The 27,500-nt window shown below is 35.2% G+C and overlaps 1 protein-coding gene across 17 annotated transcripts in view; it reads right to left on the bottom strand.

Moving 5' to 3' along the window:
- LOC106874507 (muscleblind-like protein 1) overlaps positions 1–27,500 on the bottom strand; it is a 370,239-nt gene that overhangs the window by 111,332 nt on the left and 231,407 nt on the right. For 11 of the 17 annotated variants that reach the window (XR_016237412.1, XR_016237416.1, XR_016237413.1 and 8 more), the window contains 3 exons: positions 26,964–27,140; positions 17,481–17,500; positions 4,762–4,828 (listed from right to left, as the gene is read on the bottom strand). Coding sequence is in view for 1 of the 17 variants with exons in the window: in XM_089337527.1 (XP_089193653.1) it covers positions 4,762–4,828; positions 17,481–17,500; positions 26,964–27,140 (264 nt within the window). In the remaining 16 variants the exon portion in view is untranslated. Of the gene's footprint in view, positions 1–4,761; positions 4,829–17,479; positions 17,501–26,963; positions 27,141–27,500 lie in introns of all 17 variants that reach the window. The other 6 variants (XR_016237422.1, XR_016237425.1, XR_016237418.1 and 3 more) reach the window with 5 other exon arrangements.

Below are 27,500 nucleotides of genomic sequence, written 5' to 3'. Positions count from 1 at the left end.
TGCCATTGCCATCACCACCACCACCACCACCACTGCAAACAACTACAGCTACTACCACCACCACGGCCACCACCACCACCACTGGCAGCCACCAGAGCAGCAAAAACCAATTTCCTGAATAGTCATTATTGTCAATGTTAGGTGGACAGATTATGTAATTTGACTCATCTCATGTAATATATTGCTGTGGTGGTGGTGGTGGTGGTGGTGCAGTGTTGGATATAGCGTTGTAGTGGTGGATGCAATGATGTAGTGATGGTGGTATGATATAAAGTATGGTGTGTGGTGTAGCATTGTAATGGTGGTGGGGGGGTGTATGGCGCACGGTATTGTTATGGTGGTGCGGTACATGGCTGTAGTAACGGTGTAGTCGAGGCAGTTGTGGTAGTAGCATAAAAAAAAAGGGATGGGTTGCAGTGACGGAGGTGGTGTAGGAATCATGGGAGAGTAAAGGTGATGGTGCAGTGTACAGTATGGAGTGGTGGAGGAGTTATACCATGGTATCGTGATGTAGTGACTGTGGCCATGGTGGAGCAATGGCCCGGATAATGCGGCGATGAACTGCTACTGGTTGTGAAGTGGCCATTGTAGTGTATGATGTGAGGAGGTGGGGAAAAATCAGCTGTTATTAGCAAGACCAGCAACTGGTTAGAGGGTCCCACAATGGCTTAGGCCTAGATAGGACAAGCGGGCGAGTATGGCCCAGGAGGAAAGAGTGAGTATGGGTTGGTGGTAGTAGTCTAGTTGAGTCCAGATTAAAAAAAGGGAGTGGAGCAGGCCAATGCATGTCTGTTACCACAACGAATGAGAGTGGGGGAGGTGTAAAAGGCATAATATATATTAATAGCCATTGCCATGGATGGAAGGGCAAAAAAAAAAAATGGAAAAAGACTGGGCAGAAAGTAGTATAATAGACGTCGTTTAACCCTGGGTCGGCTTTGATTCATAATACCCTATGACCATATAAATATGTCAGCCACAAGCATGTTTTTTTTTTCTTTCTTTCACTGGTGACAATGATGATGATGGTGGTGGTGATGATGTGTGATGACAATGACAATAATGATGACTGAAGAGGAGAAATTGGTAGTGGTGGTAGTGGTGGTGGTGGTAGTGGTGGTGGTGGTAGTGGTGGTGGAACTGTGGGAGGAGAATTGTAGTAGAAGTGGTTAGAAAAAGGAGGAGGAGGAGGAGCCATTCAAAGAAGTGAGTAGTGTTGATAGCCATGACAGTAGTAGTAGCATTACTAATAGTGGTAGTAATAGTAGTGGTAATAGCATGGGCAGCAACGAGGATAGCAACAGTTACAAACATCCAGTATTCCACCCACCTACATATCCGAACCTTCCCCGTCCAAGAAACCCTTTTGTCCAAGAGGTTACAATAAGGTGGGGGCAAGGAGGGTGAAAAAAAAAAAAAAAAAAAGGGAACTGGCACAGTATTTTGTTTTTTCTCTCTCTATGTTCCCGCTATCCCATCCACATCCCCACCCTGGGTACTTCCTCAGTGGATCTTGTTTTAGACTATCTTCCATATATCCTATGTCGGTACTTCTTTTTTTCCCCCAATACTGGAATATTAAGAGAATATGGAAATAAGAGAGAGAGAGAGAGAGAAAGAGGATACGTAAAGAAGAGAGAGAATAAAAGTTGTGAAAGAGAAAGAGAATTGGTAAAATTTTTACATTCATCATCGTCGTTTAACGTCCGCTTTCCATGCTAGCATGGGTCGGACAATTTGACTGAGGACTGGTGAAACCAGATGGCTACACCAGGCCCCAATCTGATTTGGCAGAGTTTCTACAGCTGGATGCCCTTCCTAACGCCAACCACTCAGAGAGTGTAGTGGGTGCTTTTACGTGTTACCCGCACGAAGGCCAGTCAGGCGGTACTGGCAACGGCCACGCTCAAAATGGTGTATTTTATGTGCCACCCGCACAAGAGCCAATCCAGGGGCGCTGGCAACGATCTCTACGAAGGCCAGTCAGGCGGTACTGGCATGCTTCATAAATTAGTAAAAATGATTCCATTTGTGTTAGAAGTTATACGTGTGTTAAAGTGGCTCCAGCATGGGTGTATTCATGTGGCACTTCCACGGGTACTTTTACATGGCACCAGCACCCATGAGCCCACAAGACAAGAACTTAGTTGAGAGAAGAAGTGGAGGGCATGGTTGTAAAGGACATACATGCCTGTATGTATGGATGGCCAAAATTTTACTTAGCGCAATGAGTCTTCTCAAATACAGCAAGCTGCTGGAAATCTCTGCCCCATGTCATCTCTGTGAGGCTACTGTTGATTCAGACAGCTAGTCCCTTGTTGGGTCCATAATTAGGCAAACTCTCCTCCTTCCATACATTTAACAGTCTTACACAATGGCATTTCTAAGCCCCTTTCTTTGCAGAATCACTAACTGCAACTAAACCATTCTCTCCTACAACATCACGCTTTTCTCTCACATAATCTTGCAATCCAAAACGCCTCAAACCTCTGGCCCTCATGCTGCAGAACATTGGGAAACTTCTGTTTTTTTTTTTTTGTTTCTCCCTTGGTTAAATACACCCATTTCTTGGCTTCCCTTCTGGCTATGCAATATAGTTTCCTGCTACCACCACTCTTCCAGTCCTCTTTCTTTGCTCTAATGGCCCTGTCTATTACACTGTTACACCACCAGGTCAGGAAAGGACTTTGTACCAGCCACAAATTTGGTCAGTGTCCTTTATCAAATTGTGCTGCAGAAAACTTCTAGTTAACCTCTTATATTATATGTTGCTATATCTCCCTCATTTTATCATATGCTTCAAGTAAAATATCTCTAAATCTCTGACTATTCAGAGGATCTTTAAGCTTCCAATTCACAGAATTGCAACGTTCTTGAAACTCTTTCCAAGCTTGTATTTTTACCTCTCAGATATATAATATCATAAAATGGAAGTTTGAGCCAAACCTAAACAGAGATACAGTTTACCTGTCTGAGATACAGACATGGTGCTACCAATTCAGACTAAAGTATAATAAAATCTAAACGACGGCAAAATACAATACGAAAATCACATAAAATAGCCAGAAATAAGATGTCCAAAGCAATGACCTGCAACATGCTAGGGTTGATCGATGACCAGTTCATTACTGAAGCATGAATATTGCTTCCAAATATTTAGGGCTTAAATCAAAACACCCTTGGCCCACCCACTATTTTCAAATATAGCAGGGAGTTAGTTTAGTAAGGGAGATTTCGCAAGTAAATTGAGCAGGTAGTTGTAGGGATGAAGCAGGTGGTAGAGCTCTTGTTTTACAATGAAAAGATATACAGGAGACTGACAAACATAGACATTAGATGGATTTGATAGCTAGGTAGATAAATAGATACATACATACATACATAAAGAGGTAGATAGATAGACACAGACAGACATAAGTAAATAGATAGATCAGTAGATATATTTGTATAGAGAGGTAGATATATAGAGAGATGGAGAGATTAGAAGATAGACAGAGAGGGAGATCAAACAGTAGGTAGATTGAACAATTGGTAGATACATAACTAGTAAAACAGACAGGCAGATTACACGAATTTGCCAGACAGACAAGGAACAAAAAGAAAACACACAAAACAATTGTTGAGCAAGTCATCAGCCTTCCACCAGAAGCTTGAGAGAAATCCTTGTTTGATGTAGTGAATATAGCATGCATGCACAAGTAAAAAAAAAAAAAAAAAAAAGACAATTAAAAACCAGAAAAAATAACAAGGCTTAGCATAAAAAAAAAAAACAAACAAAAAATACAGACATAGCAAAGCAACATTTGAGGATTAGAATATTAATAATGTACACACGTGTGTAAGTTTGTGTGTGTGTGTGTGTGTGCATGGTTTTATATATATATATATATATATATATCCATACATACATGTACACACACATACATACATACACACAAACATTGTGTTAATATATATTGTGAATTTGTGAATCTATTTAGAAATATACATATCATGCATGTGACATACACATACATATACTAATTGTGCACTATGCTTGCTTGATATTGTGTGTGTGTATGTGTGTGTGTGTGTGTGTGTGTTGCGAGTAGGTGCATGTGTGTATGAGTGAGGGTGTCTCTAGGTGTGCACGTGTTGTCTATGCTCATATACATATATATAAATACATACACGTGCACACAAATACGCAAACATGCGAATTTTTGCACATGTGTATACACATAAAGGCATGCAGATGCATATAAACATATGCCTGAATATGCGTGCATAATATATATACAAAAAGGTCTAACCTACACAGAATTGAAATGATACCAAGATTCAAAAGGGCTAAAGAAAAGCAGCTTTCCTTCAACCCCTTTAATTCTTGATATCATTCCTATTGTGTAACTGGACCTTTCGTATATATAATAAATATATATATATATGTATAAAAGCGAACTTTAGGTTAGTTTAAAATATGTTTCTGACATATATAGACATAGATACATACATACACGTTTCGAGTGTGTGTGTGTGTGTGTGTGTGTGTATGTGTAGTATGTGTTTTTGTGTATGTCAGAATATGTATTATGTTTCTAAAATGAATATAAACTTCAGTTTTGTTACTTTAATGTGTTCTCGTTCACATTACTTGTTGTTGTTGTTATTGTTGTTCTCCATTGTTGAAATAGTAGTAATATAGTAGTAGCTGTTTGTTGTTGGTCCTTATTGTCTTAGCAGAGATTGAAAGTAAGTAAAAGAATGTGGTTTAACACTAACCAAAACAGGGAATTGTCCGGGGATTACGGTGGGGTACGCCACTGCCTTACCGCTGGCCTCATACATCAAAATAAAAAGAAGAGACATGCAAACCAATTAGTACAAGGTGTTGGTGCTAGGAGAGCAGAGAAGAGGGGGTGGTTGGACGAGGGATATGTGGAAGAAACAAATAAGTGGAGAAAGAGGAAAGCAGGAATTGGCCAGGAAGAGAGAGAGAGAGAGAGAGAGAGAGAGAGGAAGAGAGAATGTGCATACATGTGTATGTGTGTGTGAGAAAGAGCAAGGCAAAGTGAAATAATAAGTAGAAAGATGTGTGTATGCGTACATATATATATATAGGTGTCGAAACCATAGTGATATTTGTGGGGTAGCTGATGAAGGAGATATGTTGGATTGTTGGTATGGCTGTTATTGTATGTGCTGAATAGTTTATGGACTTTGGTGATGCGAACAGGAAGAGTCGAACTCAAATCATGAATATATTTTCTTATTAATAATTGGCAGACATTACAGAGTAATTCAAGGGTCGAGAGTTTTGTGCATTGCCAATTATTAAATGTTTGTCAAGTGCCAATGTATGAAACTCTCGCCCCTAAAGTGAGTGTGTGACTTCTGATTATTTTATGTATATATATATATATATAAATATAAATATATGGTAAACCTGCATCCACTCTCGGGTGGAGAACAAGGCAGAGCATTTTAAGAAATAGTATGTGTGCGAATGTAAAAGGAGAGAAGAAAAGGAAAAGGAGAGAGTGAGGGAGAGAGAGAGAGAAAGAAAGAAAGATGTTAGAAAAAAAAAGGGAGAAAAAAAGAGCTGAGGCAGAAGTTAAAGGAGGCATGGTTGTGTAACAAACAAATTTTTAAAAATAAACAGGCCAAAATGCGCCAGAAGGGCAGGAAAAATTTTTTAAAAAATCAAGTGCACATGGTTAGATAGCATTGAGTACATAACAAGTAGTATGGAAAAAAAGGTAAACAACAAACATACAAACAAAAATGGTGATGATAATATTTATACTAAATAAATTAGCTAATTGTAATAAAACAAAACAAAACATTGACATACATTATAAAGCTAAAGCCATAGGTACACTACATCTGCTATACACATTTCTCTATGTACATACATTTACACATACACACACACACATGCTGATATATACACACACACACAAATATTGCATGGTGGTTTCACATGGCGTGAATTGCAATGAAGCGATAAAAGTACTCAATACTGTTTAGATGAAGTGGAATAACATTATTCAAAGCTGAGTCTGCGTGAGTGACTTGGAGTTTCTCATCCCCATCTTCAGGCAAGATCTATTTGTATGCATGTATGTGTTTGATTGTGTATGACCATGTGCATGCGTGCGTGTGTGTGTATGTGTGTTAAAGAGACTTTGTACGAATGCAAAGTTTTATTATATGTGCTTATGCATGACAGTATGGATGTCTATGTTGTGTTGACAAGAACTACCAATTTTACAGAAAAAGGCTTATGTATTGTAACAAAACTCAATGTTGCCCTCCCAACTTTCCTCTGACACTAACAAAGAAGTGTAGTAGTTGTCATGGTAATTATCCAATTGAGCATTTGATGGGGTGTACAAGATATTTAGGTATGGCATTTTTCAATTCCTTGAAACCAAAAAGAAAAAAAAAATACATATATATATACCCCTCTCCTCCACACATATTTTCATTCGAAGCTCTACTCAATAACTACAAGTGTGATGTATGTAAAAACCCCAAACAACGGACTTTATATGAGAATAACAAAAATGGTAACATTAAAAAGAGAAAACATCATGCATTTATAGATTTGTATACATTTCGATACCTTTTCATACATATACGTAAGACACACACATATACATACATATATATATAAACAAATAAAATTGTTACGTGAGGAATTAATAATTGGAAATAGAAATGAAAACATATGAGTGTGAATTGGAAGAGAAAGTGAGAGTGCGAGAAATGGTGGTGACTCAGTGTAAAATGGCAAAAGAGAAGAAAAAAATATCAGGGATATTTTTGAGAAAAAAAAAACATTAAATAAGAAAAAAATATTAAAAACAACACCAACAGTAAACATCTAACAGAGTTGGGAATGAAATGCAAGTACGAATTCTCTAACAACAATTAAATAACAAAACAAAACGGAAACAAAAAAAAAACAAAAAAAAACATTGGCATGTTTGTGTGGAGTAAAATTCAGAGTTCGGAAACATTGATTAATATAACAGATGACAAAAGAAACAGAAAAAAAAAAGAACTAGTGGAGGGAGAGTATATATGTGAATGGTGTGGGGATGGCAGAGGGTTCAATTTGAGGGGAACAATCATTTCTAATTTAGAAAACCAGAGGGTAAATTTTGGGTTGTTGGGTCATATAGCTATTAGGTAGACCGTTTGTCTATCACTCCACTTCTTGACTGGATAAATGATAGGTAAAAATTAACCTGCATCATCCTCTGACTGATTTGAACTTGGAACATATAAATGAAATATTACACATTAATTTTTTCTCTGCCCACCGACTTCCCCTATTCTATTTTGTACAATTTATTTTCTCATTGCATGCAGAGAGGGTAGTTTGAACCAGCTAAATCATGTAAATTATTGAATAAGCTCTAAGTATATGTGCCTGTATATACATATATATATATATATACACCAGGTTCCTGCCAAATCAGATTGGAGCCTGGTGTAGTCATCTGGTTCACCAGTCCTCAGTCAAATCGTCCAACCCATGCTAGCATGGAAAGCGGACATTAAACGATGATGATGATGATATATATATAGACAATTTTTTTATTAACAGTTTGAGAATATATATCTAGAATTGCTTAATCTTTATATACACCCACTGTAATAAATCATACACTGATACACAATCATGTAATAAAAAAAAACATCTAATAGGGACATTAAACGGAAATAAAAACATGTGTAAAGACACAAGTGCACACAAATATAAAATCTAAATACTTAATAAGGAGCAATACAATAATTTCAAAGAAATTAGCCAAACTTATATGGGTATTATATATAACTGGCATAAGCATGGCTGTGTAGTGAAAAATTCCAAACTAGAACTATATGGTTGAAGATTCAGTGCTACTGTCTGTAAGCTTGTGGCTGATATCCCCTGCTGGAATTGTCTGTTGAGCAATACCTTGTGAGAGAAGCCTGGTAGGCAGGAATTATGTGGGAAGGTAGTCTTCCCCAGTGCCATTTGTCTGCAATCCTTCATGAAAGCATGTTGAGGCAGTTTGTTCTACAATGGACACAGGGGAAATATAATCTTGTCTGGATTCAGGTGAGGGTCACAGAAAAGTATGACCATGCAAACTTGGAGAAGTTCTCATTAGAACAATGCCACTGCTGCTGATTATGATATAACGAGAACCGTTAAAAAGAATAACGAATAAAACTACCTTGATTTTTTTTTTTTTTGTAGTGGAAGAGATGATGATAAATATGATGTTAATAATGATTAATTCTTTTTGTTTATCACAATATTTATTCTTGCTAGAATGTAAGTACAATTTATGCAAGAAAAGATTATTAAAATAAAAGGTTAGTGGCAGAATTGTTAGAGTGTTGTTAAAGTGAACAAAAAGAATTTTTCCAGCTCTTTCGATTCTGAGCTTTTTAGTCCTACAAAGAACAACTTTGCTTTTTGTTCTTCCAAATCCAGTTTTGCTTTCTGAGGATTGATAAATTAAAAACAAAAAAATCCAATAATATACTGGAGGGGGGGGGGTCAATCTTAACAAAATATCCCCTCCTACTGAACTTCTAGCATCATATTTTTTCGTTTATTCTTTCACTCGTTTCAGTCATTTGACTGTGGCCATGCTGGAGCACCGCCTTTAAGTCAAGCAAATCGCCCCCCAGAACTTATTCTTTGTTGTAAGCCTAGTACTTATTCAATCGGTCTCTTCTGCTGAACCATTAAGTTACTGGGAGGAAAACATACCAACATCGGTTGTCAAGTGATGGGCGGGGGAAAGACACAAATACATACGTGTGTGTGTTTGTGTGTGTCTGTGTGTGTATATATATATATATATATATATATATATATATATGATGGGCTTCTCTCCATTTCCATCTACTATATCCACTCACAAGGCTTTGGTTGGCTCAAGACTATAGTAGAAGACACTTGCCCAAGGTGCCACGCAATGGACTGAACCCGGAACCATATGGTTAGGAAGCAAGCTTCTTACCACACAATCACCCCTGTGCCTCTGTTTGGAATTATTTTATATCAGTGCCCTGAGGTCACTGAGCGCCCTCTCTGAAAAGCATTTAGTGTTATAGATGAAATAGTGAACTATTCAAAGGCAAAAATGACCTCAGTGGAATTTGAACTCAGAATGTAAAGAGAATTTTGTCTAACGTTCTAACAAACTCTGCCAATCCACTGCTTTTCAATGAAAATAATAATGTAAAGGCAACAAAACACTAATACCATATAAGGAGAAGGAGCATTTTGCAATCATTATGTTAATTATGTTAATTAGAAATCAAACAACAGCAACAACAGATAGAATCATAGTTGAAAACAGAACTTGGAACACTATTTTTTACTGGTAGAATTGATTATTTGTTAATTATCGTCCAATTAATTCTTTGGCAAAAATTTGCCTTTGTGTCTGCATATGTGTGTGTGTGTGTGCATGAAAGAGAGAGAGGGGGAGGGAGATAGGTGCAGTCATTAAGAAGTTCGTTTTGCTACATTGTAGAAATGTGGCTAGATGTTTTCTACCATTCTACAACAGACTCAAACTGACTCAAGAACTTCGATATAAAATTGGGTTGATGGAAATTGTGTGGGAAGGACATTCAAAAGCCTATGGCAGTGATACGAAGGGCCAACCCCAAAACTTGCTAATTCTCCAGTATATGAGTATATCTCTATATCTCAATTTAATGGAAGCTTAGATTTCCAGACCCATTGATAATTTATTTAGTTGCCCAAGCTTCTGAGAGTTATGAGGAAAACTTTTGCAACCATGACCATCCAACCTAAGACTATATTATGATTATTTTAAGGTGATAGGAGATGACATGAAGGGAATCTGACTACCAATTGTAGCATGTCAAGAGACCATGAGAGGTTCACATGATGAGATTGGTAAGGGAAGTGAGGAGTTAGCCATGTAGCTCTCAGTCCTTCTTTCAGCTTGATATTTTGTCAATCTCTATTTGCTGAATCACAAAGTTACAGGGCATAAAGAGACAACCAACATAAACAACAAAAATGGCATGAACACACACACACACACAGTGATACAAACTGTTTAATTATACAGAGGTTACTTTGTAATACTTGTCTTGATATGACAATCTTTTGATCTGTAGTTATGTGAGCTTCCACGTAGTTTCCATTGACCTAATTCCACTTGCACGGTACTGGTCAACTTGATGCCTCACAAGGAGCACTTCTTCGAAGAGCCATGAAGTGGGTTCAAACCTGGAACTCATGCAGTTATGAAGTGAGCTTCTAAACCAAACAACCAAACCCATGCACACACACAGACACACAGACAGACATGTAAAAGTAGTGATGGAGAAAGGAAGTGGAGAGCTGTATGCGATGGTGATGAGGATGATGGCAGTAGTGGTATGCATGTCTGCAAGCATACTTCCTACAAGTCCATCAGGTGTTTCAATATAAGAGATATTTAAAATGGTGTGTTACATGTTTAAGGGCCACTGTGTACTCAACAAATATACACATTTGTAGATATATATATGTATACACACGAACATACACGTGTGTATATGTAGACAGAGAGAGAGGGAGGGAGGGAGAAAGTGTAAATTAACTTCAGCCCTACTCCCTTTCTATATCAAATACCAACATGTTAGGAATGTTAAGTTGGGGAGCAGGAAGAGAGGGGAAAAGAAATAAAGGGGACACAAACACACCCAACTAGACACACACACACACATCTAAACTGACTCACAGACAGACAGGCAATACAACTTTCTCCTATCTTAAAACTCAAAAAAACAAATGGAAAAAGAGAGAGAGAGAGAGAGACGAAGGGGGGAAGAGTCAGAGATGAGAGAGGGAGCTCCGAGAGAAAGGGTGCAGGGGTAGAAGAAGGCAGTGAAAGGTGGGGTGGGGGAGATGGGGGTGTAAGAAAGGGAAGGCAGGGTGGATTTTCTTTTTTTTTTTTTTTTTAAGGAAATTGTGAGCCATGTAGGTAATGAAGCATTACATCAACAGCAATAACTGCTATCTCACCACCACCACCACCGCCGCCACCAACAACAAAAACAACAACAACAGCAAAGACCATGAACTATGTAGCATATGTATTACCTATGAGCAATTTGGTTTGAAAGTTAACATCCTCTATGTGTATTCTGTGTGTTTGTGTGTGTGTATATACATACCAATACACAGTAAATATATACATGCTAATATGTGTGTGTTTATATATATACACATATATATGTATATATATACACACACACAGATTGTATACACATACACGCAGATGATGAAGTTATGTAATTTCAACCCAAATTGCCTCTAGGTATTACACATGCATATATATACATATATATATATATATTATATGCATTCTCCCCCACATGCCCTTAACAAGCCTGGAAATCTGGGACAGTTTATAAAGACAGTGGAAAAAAGAGGAAGATTAAACAAATGCCAGCCACCATCACCACTATTAATACGTGTGTGTGTGTGTGTGTGCGTGCACATGTGAATGCGTGTATGTGTTATCAACATCATCTACATTTTCATTTTAACATTTTTTGGGGGATGGGATCCAATGGGTTAAGATGGAGGAGGGAGGGAGGGAGGGAGAGAGGGGAAGGACAAAGAGGGAAAGAGAGTGGAGAAGAGGGAGATGTTTATAGAGGGACAAAGACATACACACATAAACACAAGAGATAAATAGAACACACACACGCACACACACACACACACACACACACACGCACACACGCTTGTGCACAAGCACTCACACAAGCCCACGTCTTCTTGTAAGCAGACAAAGAAGGGAATGTTTTATCTGCCATAACTTCAGCCGGAGACAACAGTTTCAGTGTTTCTATCATACTTGGCTTCCATAGAATATATATCTCATAACAGGGGAACAATAGAAAGAATGAAAAAAAAAAGGTTCAGTGGGGCTTAGACAGGGGCTAAGTGGTAGTGGTGGTATAAACAACATGGGCATATCCCTACTGATAATGGTGGTGGTGGTTGTTATTTCATTAACACCCATTCAATATATGCAGCTTATTTTTCATTTTTAAAATTTTAAATGATAATGTGTGATGTGATTTGAGGGAGATTTGGTTGCTATTTCTATCAAGTTATACAACAATGTATACTTCCACCACCAATCATAGTACAGCAGATCTATAACCAAAGGCATTCCAATAATGACTGTCCAGTCTTTTTGCAAGAATTAAATTATACAGATACGCCCTTGTCTGTAGAGGTTTTTGAGACAAAGAGGCAGTAGAGTTCCCATGGAACTTGGTTGGCGGTATTTTGTCATAAATCAAGCAACAGTGCTGTGACATAGGTTCTTGGTTTGGAATGAAAGTATTTAAGATGTTAGTAAATAACCCAGGAATCTAAACAAAAAAAAAACGGGGTAAGTGGAAGAAATGAAGGTGGTGAGGGGTCAAGCAAAACAGGGTGGAAACATGATATCAGTGTCATGAAAGAACTGTGATGGAAGAAACTACTACAAGACATTTAATCACATACACCACCAGAATACTTAGTACCAAACTTGTCTTCAACGAAGCGCCTCACACATGAATGGATAGAAATGGAAGAAGTTCTGTGATATGTTACATTCTAGCTTATCATCATCATCATCATCATCATCATCGTTTAACGTCCGCCTTCCATGCTAGCATGGGTTGGATGATTTGACTGAGGACTGGTGAAACCGGATGGCAACACCAGGCTCCAATCTGATTTGGCAGAGTTTCTACAGCTGGATGTCCTTCCTAACGCCAACCACTCAGAGAGTGTAGTGGGTGCTTTTACGTGTCACACGCACGAAGGCCAGTCAGGCGGTACTGGCAACGGCCACGCTTAGTTGTTATTTAGAACCAAAGAGGCCTTCATCGAACAGAACCCTGAACTAAAGGCATTGCAGTTGTAATCATCCAATGGGTTTTCTTTACTTTTCACCTGTGACATTGTGTAAGAACAATATCCAAAATCGTTAGATTCACCTCAACATTTAAATTTAATTTGCTAAAATATTTTCGTCGCTTTGAGACCGTGACCTGTTCACTGACAATAATTCTGTGCTGCAAATTAAATTTAAATGTTGAAGCGAATCTTAACGGTTTTTGTGTGTTTTTTAATGTCCAAAATGTCCACTAAAAGGACGAAAGGCAAATGTGACTTTGGCTGGAGTTGAACACAGAAAGTCAGAACAAATTCTATAAAACATTTTGCCGGATGCTCTAACAGATCTGCTAATTCTCAACTACATTACACACACACACACATACATACACATGCTTATGAATATATGCATGAATATATGCAAACACATATACGCACAAGCAAAGATGTCTGTACACATAAACATCCGTTTGCTCTCTCTCTCTTTGTTACATACACACACACACACACACACACACACACAATCTGCCCATTAATGACCAAGAGTTATACATAATTGATTATCCAATCAAGGTGTATTTTTCCAGCCAGCCCTACCTTGTTTTTCCTTCATCATCATCATGAGAGAGACAGTGTGAGGTATAATAAAAGTATGGAGGAAAAGGCAGGGACACACAGACAGAGACATGCAGAAAGTAAGAAGAAAGTGAAGAGACCCAAGAAACTAATTCGAGAAAATGAAAGAAAAGACGAAGTAAAGGGAGCAATTATTATTACTGCTATTATTATTATTATTATCATCATCATTATTGTTATTGATCAGATTTATAATGAAAGTCTAGAAAAGATCAATTATCATCATCATCATCATCAAAAATCAGTATTATTAACATTAATTTTAATATTATTATGTTATAAATCAATATTTTGATGAGAGAAAACAACATATTCACATCATCATCATCATTGCCGTTGTTCTTGTTTCAGTGGAGAGGCAGAAAATGTAAAACAGTAGCATGGATGAACTTTCTTCAATGTACCATTTCAAACTGAGTTCAAATCGTGTTAGGGCTTGACCCAGCCTGACATCTAACGTATCATACATTTGGAATCATCATCATCATCATCGTTGTTTAACGTCCGCTTTCCATGCTAGCATGGGTTGGACGGTTTGACTGAGGACTGGTGAACCACATGGCTGCACCAGGCTCCAATCTGATTTGGCAAAGTTTCTACAGCTGGATGCCATTTCTAAAACCAACCACTCCAAGAGTGTAGTGGGTGCTTTTACGTGTCACTGGCATGAGAGCCGGTCAGGCGGTTCTGGCACCGACCACGCTCAAAAGGTGTTTTTTACGTGCTATCTGCACGGGAGCCAAATTCGTGAAATAATTATATTGTAAGCAGGCTGGATAAAATGCTTTGCAATATTTGTCTTCTGGGTTCAAATTCTACAAAGGTCAACTTAGCCTTTCATGCTTTTAAGGGATGATAAAATAAGTACTAGTTGAGCACTAGTGATGATGTAATTGACTATCCGCAACTCCCAAAATTATTGGTCTTGTGCCAAAATTTGAAACCATCATTTATTATCAAAACTAGTATAGACCCATTTAATTTTAAGCCAAACAAGACAAATAGATGGAGACAAAATGAAAGAAAACTTACATTTCAGCAGCGAAAAATGGCCCTAATTTCTTTTAGGAGGGGTGGTAGGATCAAGCAGATTGTGTTTTTTTTTTCGCTTACATTTTTAATCTTTGTAAAAAGCAGTCTTTTAGATTGTGTGTCAAAGAAACAACTTTCAAAAAGCCCCTCCCTTCTAAAAAGAAAAAAAAATTTTTTACCAAACTTGGCCCATCTGTTTTTTGGTTCTGTGATAGTGGGGTGGAGATTTTGTAGTGTTTACTTTTTTAATATTCTTGTTCTTTTTTATATCATCATCATCATCATCATCGTTGTCATCAAAAATTATTATTATTATTATTATGATTATTACTTCTCACACTAACACCAACATTTGTTTTTAACTTAATTCTCCCTTCAGAAATTAGGTTAATTAACCACAAGCAACAATCCCCTCACTGCCACCCCCACCTCTTCTGCTTCAGTAAAAATGAAGCCCACCCCACCCAACCCTCACACACACACATATAACAATTCTTTAAAGAAGTATATCTATATTTAAAGTTCCATAGTTTGGTTAGGTAAGGTTTGGGTGGTTTGCCAAGGATGGTCACACACTTCCCATTTACAATGTCATTTTGTATCGCACTCTAAAAATTCCACAATATACCATTAATAGTAATAATAATAATGATGATGATGATTCCAAATTTTGGCACAAGGCCAGCAATTACATCGACCCTCAGTGCTCAACTGGTACTTATTTTATCAACCCCAGATTGATGAATAGTAAAGTTATCCTCGATGGCATTTGAATTCAGAATATGTAAAGGCGGACAAAAATGTCGCTAAGCATCTTGCCCAGGGAGCTAACAATTCTGTCAGCTCACATACCTTAATAATAATAATCATCATGCCTTATGTTAGCACACACACTGCAGCTTAGAGAGTAGGGGAGTCTAGTCAGTCTAACTGACCCCAATATTAAACTAATACTTTATCGACTTCAAAGTTGACTTTCATGGGATTTGAACTCAGAACATAAAGAGCTGGAAGAAATGCAGCAAGGCACTGCCAAATTACCAGGCCATTTATAATGATTTCTAACGAAGGCAATAAGGCTGGTAGAAATTGGTAGGGAAGGGAAAAGTCAGTTAAAATCAAAGAGTTTACTTATTTTGTCAAAACCCGAAGAATGGTAGCTAAGTTAATCCAAACAGAATTCGAACTTATAAGTGCAGGGAGTCAAATGTGTCTGCTCTTGGTCATTGAGGACCCATGCTATTGCAATGTGTTTAAAGTAGTTTGGAAAATAAAGGATCAATGCTATTTGCTTCTAAATTGTTTATCTTCAGTGACCATTAACAGTATCTTTAAGGAACAAACCTAAAAGAGAAGGGAAGCATTGTGGAGCAGTGGAACATGATGAAAATGAGAAGAGGGTAAGAAGATGATAGAGATGGATAAAGGGATCAAACCAAGGGAAGGGCACCAAAGGAAAACATAAAATAGAATGAAAGGTTAAAAGATGGTCTCATATATGTATCTGTGTGTGTGTGTGAGTTCTTTTCTGTTATTTGGCAACCTCACTAGAGCTGATAGCATGAAGAATACACCCGATACACACTATAAAGTTGTTGGCATTAGGATGGATATCCAACGGTAGAAACCATGCCAAAATCTCGATGCAGGAGTCTAGTGTAGCCATGTGGGTGGCTAAATCTTGTCACACTGTCCAGACCATGCCAGCATGGAAAAACGGACATTAAATGCTGATATACATACATAACTCTTCGAAACACTTAGTTTAGAATAGGGACAGCTGATGAAGGAAATATTCTCTATGTGACCTGTTTGTTTTCTGTGTTCTGTTTATCATTTTGCCCACGTTTTTTTGTGATGTCCTGTACCCAGATATGCATCTATATATACATGTAGATGTAGGGTTGTGCATACATGTTCGTATATATGCATATACTCGCATATTATTTGTATTATATATATATATATATATATATTTCGTTTTTGGATTTGGTTTGCAAGATTCTTTATGTGATTTCGTGTGTTGAAGCATATTCTGTTGTGTCTGGGGAGAGTCGTTTTCTTATTGTGCCTTAAAATTTAACACACTCACTGTTAAAATTTCCGCTTATTATTTTTATTTTCCTAAAATTTTTGTTGCGTATTGCAACCTTTTCAATAGTCTTGAAAAGGTTACAAGACACAACGAAAATTTTAGGAAAATAAAAATAACAAGTGGAAATTTTAACGGTGAGCGTGTTAAATTTTAAGGAACGATAAGAAAATGACTCTACCCAGACACAACAGTATATATATATATATATATATATTCACAGGAAAGACAAGTAGGATATATATTCTTGTTTGATTGTATATTTTCAGAGGGGGTTGAAGGGAAGGATAGGGTATAAATAAAAAAGATAATCACTGAATACTTTCAATTACAAACAAAACCAAAGCGAAAAATTAAAAAAATAATATTAAAAAAAAAATCTAATAATTTACAGACACACTCACACGTTTATACATATATATATGAAATACAAGAAAAAATAATTTGAACAAAAAAGAGAAATTTACAAAAGTTTCCTGAACTCCAATTAATCCACACAAACATATATATAACAACAAACAAACACTAATTACTTATTAATATTAATTATTATTATTTTTTTTTTTTTGTATATATTACTTCTATTAGTTGGTTTGTTTTTAGCAAGAAGCATGCAAGTGAAAAGCTGAACAAAAGATATGAAATTGTGGGAGAAAGAGAGAGAAAGAGGGAGGAAGAGAGAGAGAGAGTGAGAGAGGAGAGAGCGCAGAAGAGAGAGAGAGAGAGAGAGAGATATAAAGGGAGTGAATTGTTAATAACTACAACCATTAATGAAAGTGGAGAGGAATATACACTACCTTTCCATAATTCAAACTTGCCTGGGTCAAAACATGCAGTGGATGAAACAGAGGAATTTTGTTAAAATAGCAATTAGATAAAACAAAACATACATATACTTACTTACATTCATACATACATACATTCATGCATACATACATACATACCCTACAGATGTATGAGCGTTTATATCTATATGAATATATACATATAAATATATCTGTACATATGTGCATGTACATATACACAGACATGCACTCTCAAATATACAAACACACACACAAATATATATATATATGTATATATAAAGTTAATTGCAGAATAAAACCGTTAGGTCATCGACTCGAAAAGCCGTAGCCCACCAATGACCACATATACGAAGTACGACATAGACCACAAAAACCAAATTAGTAAAGGGAGGTCAAATTTTTATACGTAAGAATAAAAATCAATTAAAAATACAATCGAATAATATAAATAAATAAATTGCGATTAAAAAGTTGATTAAAAATATTAGAGACTGGTACAAATACAGTAGAATAAAAATATATATATAGAAAAAATATAGAGAAGAAAAAAAAAATAATACATAGGGAGACCGTAGCACAACAGTTCATTCACTGAGGCCAATAGCCAATAAAGAAAAAATTCAAGACAAGTAGTACGAAAGTTCAACTACCTCCCTCATGACAGCAAATTTAGTAGGTAAAATCCAATTTCATAAACAGGAATACCGAAGCGCACGGGACAAAACAGCAACAGAACATCCAAAGTGTGGCAAAGTAAAATCCATATTTCACCATTCCGCAGGTAACATCAGTAAAGTCAAACCATAAACATCATTTACAGTGGATTACAAGTATAGGTGGAATACAAACACAGAACACCTATGGCCATTTCGGGGGTATATCACCGTATTTAATGCACAATAGAGCACAAATTGGTGATAACCCCTTCTTCAGGGTAAAAAAAGACACACAGACATCAACAAAGTCACCAGTCAAAAGCATTATAATTATGAGAGCAAGCTTAAATAAATAATAAAATGGACCAAAAAAAAAAAATTTTTTAAATCTAATTTTTAGTATACCCTTTAGAATAGTCAGGCAGGTTTGGTAACTAAAACTATTAGGTTTCAAATCCAACGTAAGCCATGATAAAGAATAAATACTACCATTGTATCCATATTTTTATTATTTTGATATCAATATTTTTGTCTTTTTATTTTAATTTTTATTTCTATCATTACCATTACTATCACCATTACTACCATTATTACCACTACTAATACGATTATTTTTGTTCTTATTTCCATTTTTATAGTTTTAGGAAGGTGGAGGAAAATTTATGATTGCAAAAAGGGATTACCTCGATAAACTTATTCAAGGTTTTCGGCTCAAAAGACCTAAGAATGGAAAGGGATTCCCTAATGCATAATAAGTACTTGCTAATATTAGCCCTAAATTGGGGGGTTCTAGATAAGATTGACCATTCAAGATAGTACTTCTTATTCCTCCACTTGAGGTCATGCAGGTAAGAGGCGAGTGTTGTGGAATTATGATATTTCTCATTAGAAAAGGAACTCATGTGTGCCCTATACCTGGCTTTAAAACTTGCTGAACTTCCAATATAGAACTTATTTTGTTTGTCCTCGTCTCTGACTACGCATTTATACACTACGTTTGTGGACAAAGTCCGCCAAGAGGACATAAAGAAGTGTCCCTACAATTACATAATTTTTTACGGCCACCCTTAAAGTCATGACTTTAAGGATGGCCTCTCGGCAGACTTTGTTTGTCCACAAACGTAGTGTATAAATGCGTAGTTAGAGACGAGGACAAACAAAATAAGTTCTATATTGGAAGTTCAGCGAATTTTAAAGCCAGTTATAGGGTGCACATGAGTTCCTTTTCTAATGAGAAATATTATAATTCCACAACACTCGCCTCTTACCTGCATGACCTCAAGTGGAGGAATAAGAAGTACTATCTTGAATGGTCAATCTTATCTAGAACCCCCCGATTTAGGGCTGATATTAGCAAGTGCTTATTATGCATTAGGGAATCCCTTTCCATTCTTAGGTCTTTTGAGCCGAAAACCTTGAATAAGTTTATCGAGGTAATCCTTTTTTGCAATCATAAATTTTCCTCCACCTTCCTAAAACTATATAAAAATAGAAATAAGAACAAAAATAATAGTATTAGTAGTGGTAATAATGGTAGTAATGGTGATAGTAATGGTAATGATAGAAATTAAAATTAAAATAAAAAGACAAAAATACTGATATATATAAAAATAATACAAATATGGATACAATGGTAGTATTTATTTTTTATCATGGCTTACGTTGGATTTGAAACCTAATAGTTTTAGTTACCTGACTATTCTAAAGGGTATACTAAAAATTAGATTTTTTTTTTTTTTTTTTTTTTTTTGGTCTAGTCCATTTTATTATTTATTTAAGCTTGCTCTCATAATTATAATTCTTTTGGCTGGTGACTTCGTTGATGTCTGTGTGTCTTTTTTTACCCTGAAGAAGGGGTTATCACCAATTTGTGCTCTATTGTGCATTAAATACGGTGATATACCCCCGAAATGGCCATAGGTGTTCTGTGTTTGTATTCCACCTATACTCGTAATCCACTGTAAATGATGTTTATGGTTTGACTTTACTGATGTTACCTGCGGAATGTTGAAATATGGATTTTACTTTGCCACACATTGGATGTTCTGTTGTTGCTTTGTCCCGTGCGCTACGGTATTCCTGTTTATGAAATTGGATTTTACCTACTAAATTTGCTGTCATGAGGCAGGTAGTTGAACTTTCGTACTATTTATCTTGAACTTCTTTTATTGGCTATTGGCCTCAGCGAATGAACTTTTGTGCTATGTCTCCCTATGCATTATTTTTTTTTCCTCTATATTTTTTTCTCTATATTTTTTCTATATATATATATATATATATATATATATTTATTTATTCTACTGTATTTGTACCAGTCTCTAATATTTTCAATCGCTGTTTACTTATTTATTTATAGTATTCTATTGCATTTTTAATCGATTTTTATTCTTATGTATAAAAATTTTGGCCTCCCTTTACTAATTTGGTTTTTGTGGTCTATGTTGTACTTCTTATATGTGGTCATTGGTGGGCTATGGCTTTTCGAGTCGATGACCTAACGGTTTTATTCTGCAATTAACTTTGTACCTATGTCTCAACTAGTTTGAGCACTTCTTTTACAGCCTTGTATAAATTCCTGGTTTTCTAATACAAAACTGTTAATATTGAATAATTATATATATGTATATATATATGCAAGCATGTATAGAGCCATAAAATGAAGAGAAGCAAATAAAATGAAGAGGCAGCAAGCTGCAAGTTTCATGTATGTATATATACATATATAGAATGTATATAGACATATGTGAGCAAATGTATTTACAATAATTTATTTGTATGTTCTTGTTTAAACACTAATATAATTTCAGGTTTTCTCTATTGACTTTTTATTTATTTTTTTTTTATATAAAATTTATTCTTGGTTTGAAGTTGTTCTACTTTTAAAAATATGTTCACGAGACATATTTGAAGATTTAGACTGGAATACAAATATGGAAACACACACACACAGAGTTATACATACATAATGAATACGCAATAAATATTGCACACACACACACACACACACACACACACACACACACACACACACATATATATATATATATATATATATATATATATATATATATATATATATATATATATATATATATTATATATATATATATATATATATATATTATATATATATATATATATATATATATATATTATATATATATATATATATATATATATTATATATATATATATATATATATATATATATATATATATATATATATATATATATATATATATATATATATATATATATATATATATATATATATATATATATATATATATATATATATATATATATATATATATATATATATATATATATATATATATATATATATATATATATATATATATATATATATATATATATATATATATATATATATATAAATAAAAGCTAAAATATATTTAGCTAAAATACACACACACACACCTATGTGTGTGCATATGTGTATTTGTAGAAAATAAAATTTCCTTATATATGTTAATACAACTTGACAGGATTAAGAATCTGTATGTAAAACAAAATAATAAAAAGCAAAAACACACAAACAAAAATGTCTTATGGATTTTTTTTTAAGCCCTTTATAAAGATTTAACAAAAGACAAGGTGGCATTCATACTTAAGAAAAAGTTAAATTGGTGCATACAAGAATCTCAAAATATTTCAGCAAACTGTTAAAGAAAAGAGACATAGTTGAAACACTGTGTTTGCTAAATGAGCCAGAATTGCTGAGTAGATCAAAGGCCACAAGTCTACAGACAGGATGAAGCTTTTAGCCAAGGCTAAGCAACAACAAAAACATCGATAATGTAAATGTCTGCAAAAGCAGACAGAAACTGCAGTGAAAAACAACAAAAAATTTATATCTTTGCTAACAGGGTGAACTCTTGAAAGGTGAGCAAATAGATCCACAAATGATATCACATCAGCTTGTTAGGTGGGGTGTAATTGTAATCTAGAAAGGACAGCCTTATCAAAGCCAGCGTCACACTGAATCTATCTGGAAATTAATTATTTGTGCACGTTTCCAGAGAACGCTTCGTCACTTAGATCCTAATCTAGGGGTAGATAATTCGGTTGGTCAACCAACTGAATCCTCATTGCTGAATGGTGTGGACCTACCTAATGCATATAATATAAAAGCTCCAGTACAAAGTGAAGAAAATAATATATAAAAAAATAAATATACCAATACATTATATTGTCTTTGAGCTTTTGAAGTTCAATGGTAATCCATGTATATAATGGTTGGAAAAATAAGGATGCATGAGAATTGAGAGTTGTGTTAGGTTTAAAAAAAGAGAAAAGGTGCTAAGAGTTTGTTAAGCAGGAAGTCTGATGTCAAAACAGGAAGTGTGTGTAAGGGGAGACAAATGTTTTTAGTTGGAGTCCAACTAAAAACATTTGTCTCCCCTTACACACACTTCCTGTTTTGACACCACACTTCTTGCTTAACACAAACTTTTAACCCTTTTGTTAAACCTAACACAACTCTCGATTCTCATGCATCCTTATTTTTCCAACCATTATCTACATGGATTACCATTGAACTTCAAAAGCTCAAAGACAATATAATGTATTGGTATATTTATTTTTTTATATATTATTTTTTTCATATATTATTTTCTTCATTTTGTACTTTGTAAAAAGCATTTTCATTCTCCCTCTTGAAAATTTCTTTTCGCAATGAAAGCCGGTTAGAGAAATCTTTATTAAAATATGCTTCCAGTTTAGCATTCTGCCTTATTATTATTTTTCATTTTCCTATTATTTCTCCACGTGCGGTTAACACCCCCACTATTTACTGACATATATATATATATATATATATATATTATACACGTGTGTGTGTATATGTGTGTGAATGACGATACGTACATCTGATTTAACGCTGACTTTTGAATCAAATTACACCCAAGTGAGAAAAACACTCTAGATCATATAATTAACACGACAGACACTTCTAATGCCTACTCGTAGTTCACGAGTTCATACTCAGAGGTCTTCAGCTATGCAACAGAGGCACACATAACCTCACTGGTCACCTCCACACACACTTCAATAACACTAGCTTTTGGCTTTTCTTTATTCTTCATCACTTCCTCTCTCCTGCTATGGCTATATCCTTGTTTGTTGTGCTGTCTCCTCACATATATGTGTGTGTGTGTGTGTGTGTGTGCGTGTGTGTGTGTGTGTTATTTTTTTCTCTCTCTTTCGCTTTATGTTTGTCACTATCACTCCTTAATTCTAATTTGAGAAGCTAATTAGACGAACATATACAAGTGTATAGGATGCACTATTATAGAATAACCAAAATAGTTTCTCGAGACACTTGAAAGAACCAACGGGCCAAACAAACCAACAACTGACAACTAAGAGTGTATACAGAAGTTAGAAAAAAAAAAAACATGGAAGAAAAGGTGGGGGGAGAAAAAAAAGGAAGAATGCAGAAAAGAAAGAAATTACTCAAAATGAAAGGAATTTACATGAATGAGCAAATAAAGTGAAGTAATGCAAGTAAATGACGTGAACATATGATGACTACAGCCATTATCGTTATCGTCATTGACAACAACAACAACAACAACAACAACATGAAAATGAGGAAAGAAAAACAGATCAATGTTAGAAACTAAAAAGTAATAAGCATAGGAAACAAGAACAACCGTTATTACTACAACTAGTAGAGACCGAAATAGTAGCAGTATTTATTGCTGGTTAAAAGTGCACGGTACCAAACTTGATCTCAGAGCAGATGGTTAGCGAGGAAACCCTAGGTGAAGAGGTGAACAGCATGAATGACAGTGAACACTAAAGAAAGAACGAAAACTCTAGCTACAGACGCATAATACTATAAGACACACACACACACACACACACACACAGCCGGTGTTAAAACGGGGGTAGCTGATGAAGGAAAATGTTCTCTATGTGGCTTGTGTGTTTTCTGTACTCTGGTTATTATAATTTTCTTTTCTACGTTTTGTTTGCACCTATATATACAGGTAGACGTAGGTATGCACATACCTGGACTTATATATGCATATACTCATTATTGTTTTATATATATATATATATATATATATATATATTACTCTTTACTCTCTCTTTTACTGGTTTCAGTCATTCGACTGTGGCCATGCTGGAGCGCCGCCTTTATAGTCGAGCAAATCGACCCAAAGACTTATTCTTTGTAAGCCTAGTACTTATTCTATCGGTTTCTTTTGCCGAACCGCTAAATTACGGGGACGTAAACACACCAACATCGGTTGTCAAGCGATGTTGGGGGGACAAACACAGACACACAAACATACACACACACACATATACATACAAATATACGACGGGCTTCTTTCAATTTCTGTCTACCAAATCCACTCACAAAGGTTTGGTCGGTCCAAGGCAGACACTTGCCCAAGATGCCATGCAGTGGGACTGAACCCAGAACCATGTGGTTGGGAGGCAAGCTTCTTACCACACAGCCACTGCTAATATATATATATATATATATATATATATATATACATATGTGTGTGTGTGTGTGTTATGTGTATATCCATACACATGTACTCTCCTCTCCATACATATACCAGTAAGCTTTTGGGGGAGTGCAGATGATTGTTGTGTAGCTGAAACTTCACAGGATTTACCATTTCAAATAAGTCTATCATTCACCCAAGACAATCCTCTAACTCTTTAGTGAAGCCAACCATCCGAACCTTGTCTCTCACACACACACAAACCTCTCTCCCTGAGATGGACCTGACCATTTTCTAATAGAAATGAAAAAGCTGATTGACATAGGGGGAAAATGAAGAAAAAAGAAAAAAGAAAACAGAAGAGATACGGTAAGGAATATGGATGGGGGTTTCAGAAAATGAAAAAAAGAAAAACGATAAAACTTGGAACTTTGCCAGAAAGAAAAAACAAAAAAAAAAACAATAATAATAAACCTTCTATGAAAAAAAAAAAAAAGATAATTCTGCTCAGTGTTCGCTAGATTTTCTTTTTTTTTAGCTTTGCAGCATTGTTGTGAAGCTGCACCCAGAAAGTCCGGGTCTGGCTTTTCTATGGCACAAAAGAGTCATTGTGGATATTACGACCTTACTTTATCAGTCAACACTAAAGAGTAAAAGAAAGCAAAACAAATGAAAAACAAACACAGGAGTCAATAGTTCTGTCCCTCCTGATTCACACACACACACACACACACACACACGCACACACACATGATGCATGCAACAAATCAATGGAAACTATGCAGACTTACAACCTGCTAAAAATAGCAGTCAAATCTCCCTTAAATGACATCCAACTGTCTTAAAAAGGAAGTGCCCTTAAGATTATTATAGCCCTAGACACACTGTAGTAGGGGGTGGCCATAACTGGATGTAGTAAGGGGTGGTCATAACTGGAATGACTATCAGAAATTGACCTGAATCTAAACAGCAACACACCTGCAGAAATAGAAGCAATGAGGGAATACATGTGGTCACTGAATCTGCCAGAAACACCAGCTGAATCTCCATCAAATAATACTATATCTATTAATAATACTATATCTATCGGATGGTCAATGTTGGGACATCTTTGATGTCCATCTTATCCGAACCGAACCAGAGGCTAAAAATCACCAACGACAGTCTGTAGAAGGGAAACTAAGTCAACTACAGTGAATATCAAAAGACCAAGGATAAAACATCATCAAAGATCAGCCAAAAAAACTAAATTATTTTGTTTTACATCTTCATCTTTTAAATTTCAAAAATACCATTCAGTTACTCGCTTTTTATTAAAAGAATTTAAATATTTTATTAGCTATATTATATAGATATTTGAATTTAAAAAAACAAAACAGGGTAAAAAAATGATCTATATGTGTTTGTGTGCAATATATATATATATACATATATACACATATGCTTATATTTATATGCATCTATTCATATACACACACATAAATACATACATATATATATATATATATAAGTATATATATATATATGAAATGTGTGTGTATGTGTATATATGTGTATTATTCATACATATATATATATATATATATATATATATATATATATATATATAACCCTATAGACAAACAGATGTACAGACACACACATATTTGCATACATAGATAACGCTAATAAAGAAATGAGTAAATGGGTACAAATTTTAAGAGAAACTTTTGTAGGAAATGATTCAAAGAATTTTCTTGAAAAAAAAAAAAATTTTATTTTATTTCATATATTAACTTTTTTTTTTTTACTAGTTTTTCTTTTATCTTTTTGGCTATAATGTTTTTTTTTACACTGTCACTAACAATGAATATCAGAGTAAAGAAGATTATAAAATATATGTATGGCAAAGTAAGTAGATAAATAAATATGCAAAAATATGCAAAAAAGAAAGAAAAAACATTCTATAGCTGATGGAAGAAATAAGCAAGAAGACAAACGAGGAAGTATGTTATGTTGCAAGGAAGAAAAACATTTGAATATATTAGCATTAAAAGAAAGAAAAAAAGGAAAAACTCCTTGGCATGGCTTTTACTGTTTTCGTTTTTTTTTTTGGGGGGGGGGGGTGATACAAGGTGTGAATGGTAAAGGGAGTTTTTTGGTTTAATTCTACTTGGCTGGGACCAACACCAAGAGGAGAGAAAGAGAGAGAGAGAGAGAGATTTAATTGAGATTGGATAGGTTTTATCTCTATAGAAAATCTAAAATAGAATTTTGAAAATAAAGGTTAAAAAAAAAAAGGGACAGAGAAATGAAATGAAAAAGGAAGAAATTTCATTAATACTTACGACTGTTGGAATCATTCCAGGCACCAGTGGTTGTAGCCCAGCCGCCGCAGCCTGTGCAGCTTGCAACTGGAGGTTTTTAATAATTAAGTTGTTTCGACCATTTTGAAGTAACTGTTCCCTCAGGTGTTGAGGTGGGTGAAGGTACTTACAAGGAGGGTCTTTCCTCTGACATTTGCCCTGGAGGGTAAAGAAGAAGAAAAAGCAACATAATAATAATAATAATAATAATAATAATAATTCTTTCTACAAGCAACAACAACAACAATAACAATGATAATAATAATAATAATAATTCTTTCTACAAACAACAATAATAATAATAATAATAATAATAATTGATTGGAAGTGTTATCATGTACATTGTTTTGTCTTGGTATAAAAAGATGGACCTCAGCAAATATTCTGCACAATGCCACAGATTTGCTTGTCAGTTGTTTGACCTTAACCAGTTGAGCTTGCCTCTTAGTGGCTGACGATATGTGCATCTCTGATCAAGAGCAGAAGTAGTGGTGTGGGAGCATCATAGCCATGTGTTGA

The sequence above is a fragment of the Octopus bimaculoides genome, chromosome 19 (genome assembly GCF_046866305.1).
Source record: "Octopus bimaculoides isolate indiv1 chromosome 19, ASM4686630v1, whole genome shotgun sequence".
Classification (NCBI taxonomy): Eukaryota; Metazoa; Mollusca; class Cephalopoda; order Octopoda; family Octopodidae; genus Octopus; species Octopus bimaculoides.
This window is presented reverse-complemented; position numbering and strand designations above follow the sequence as displayed.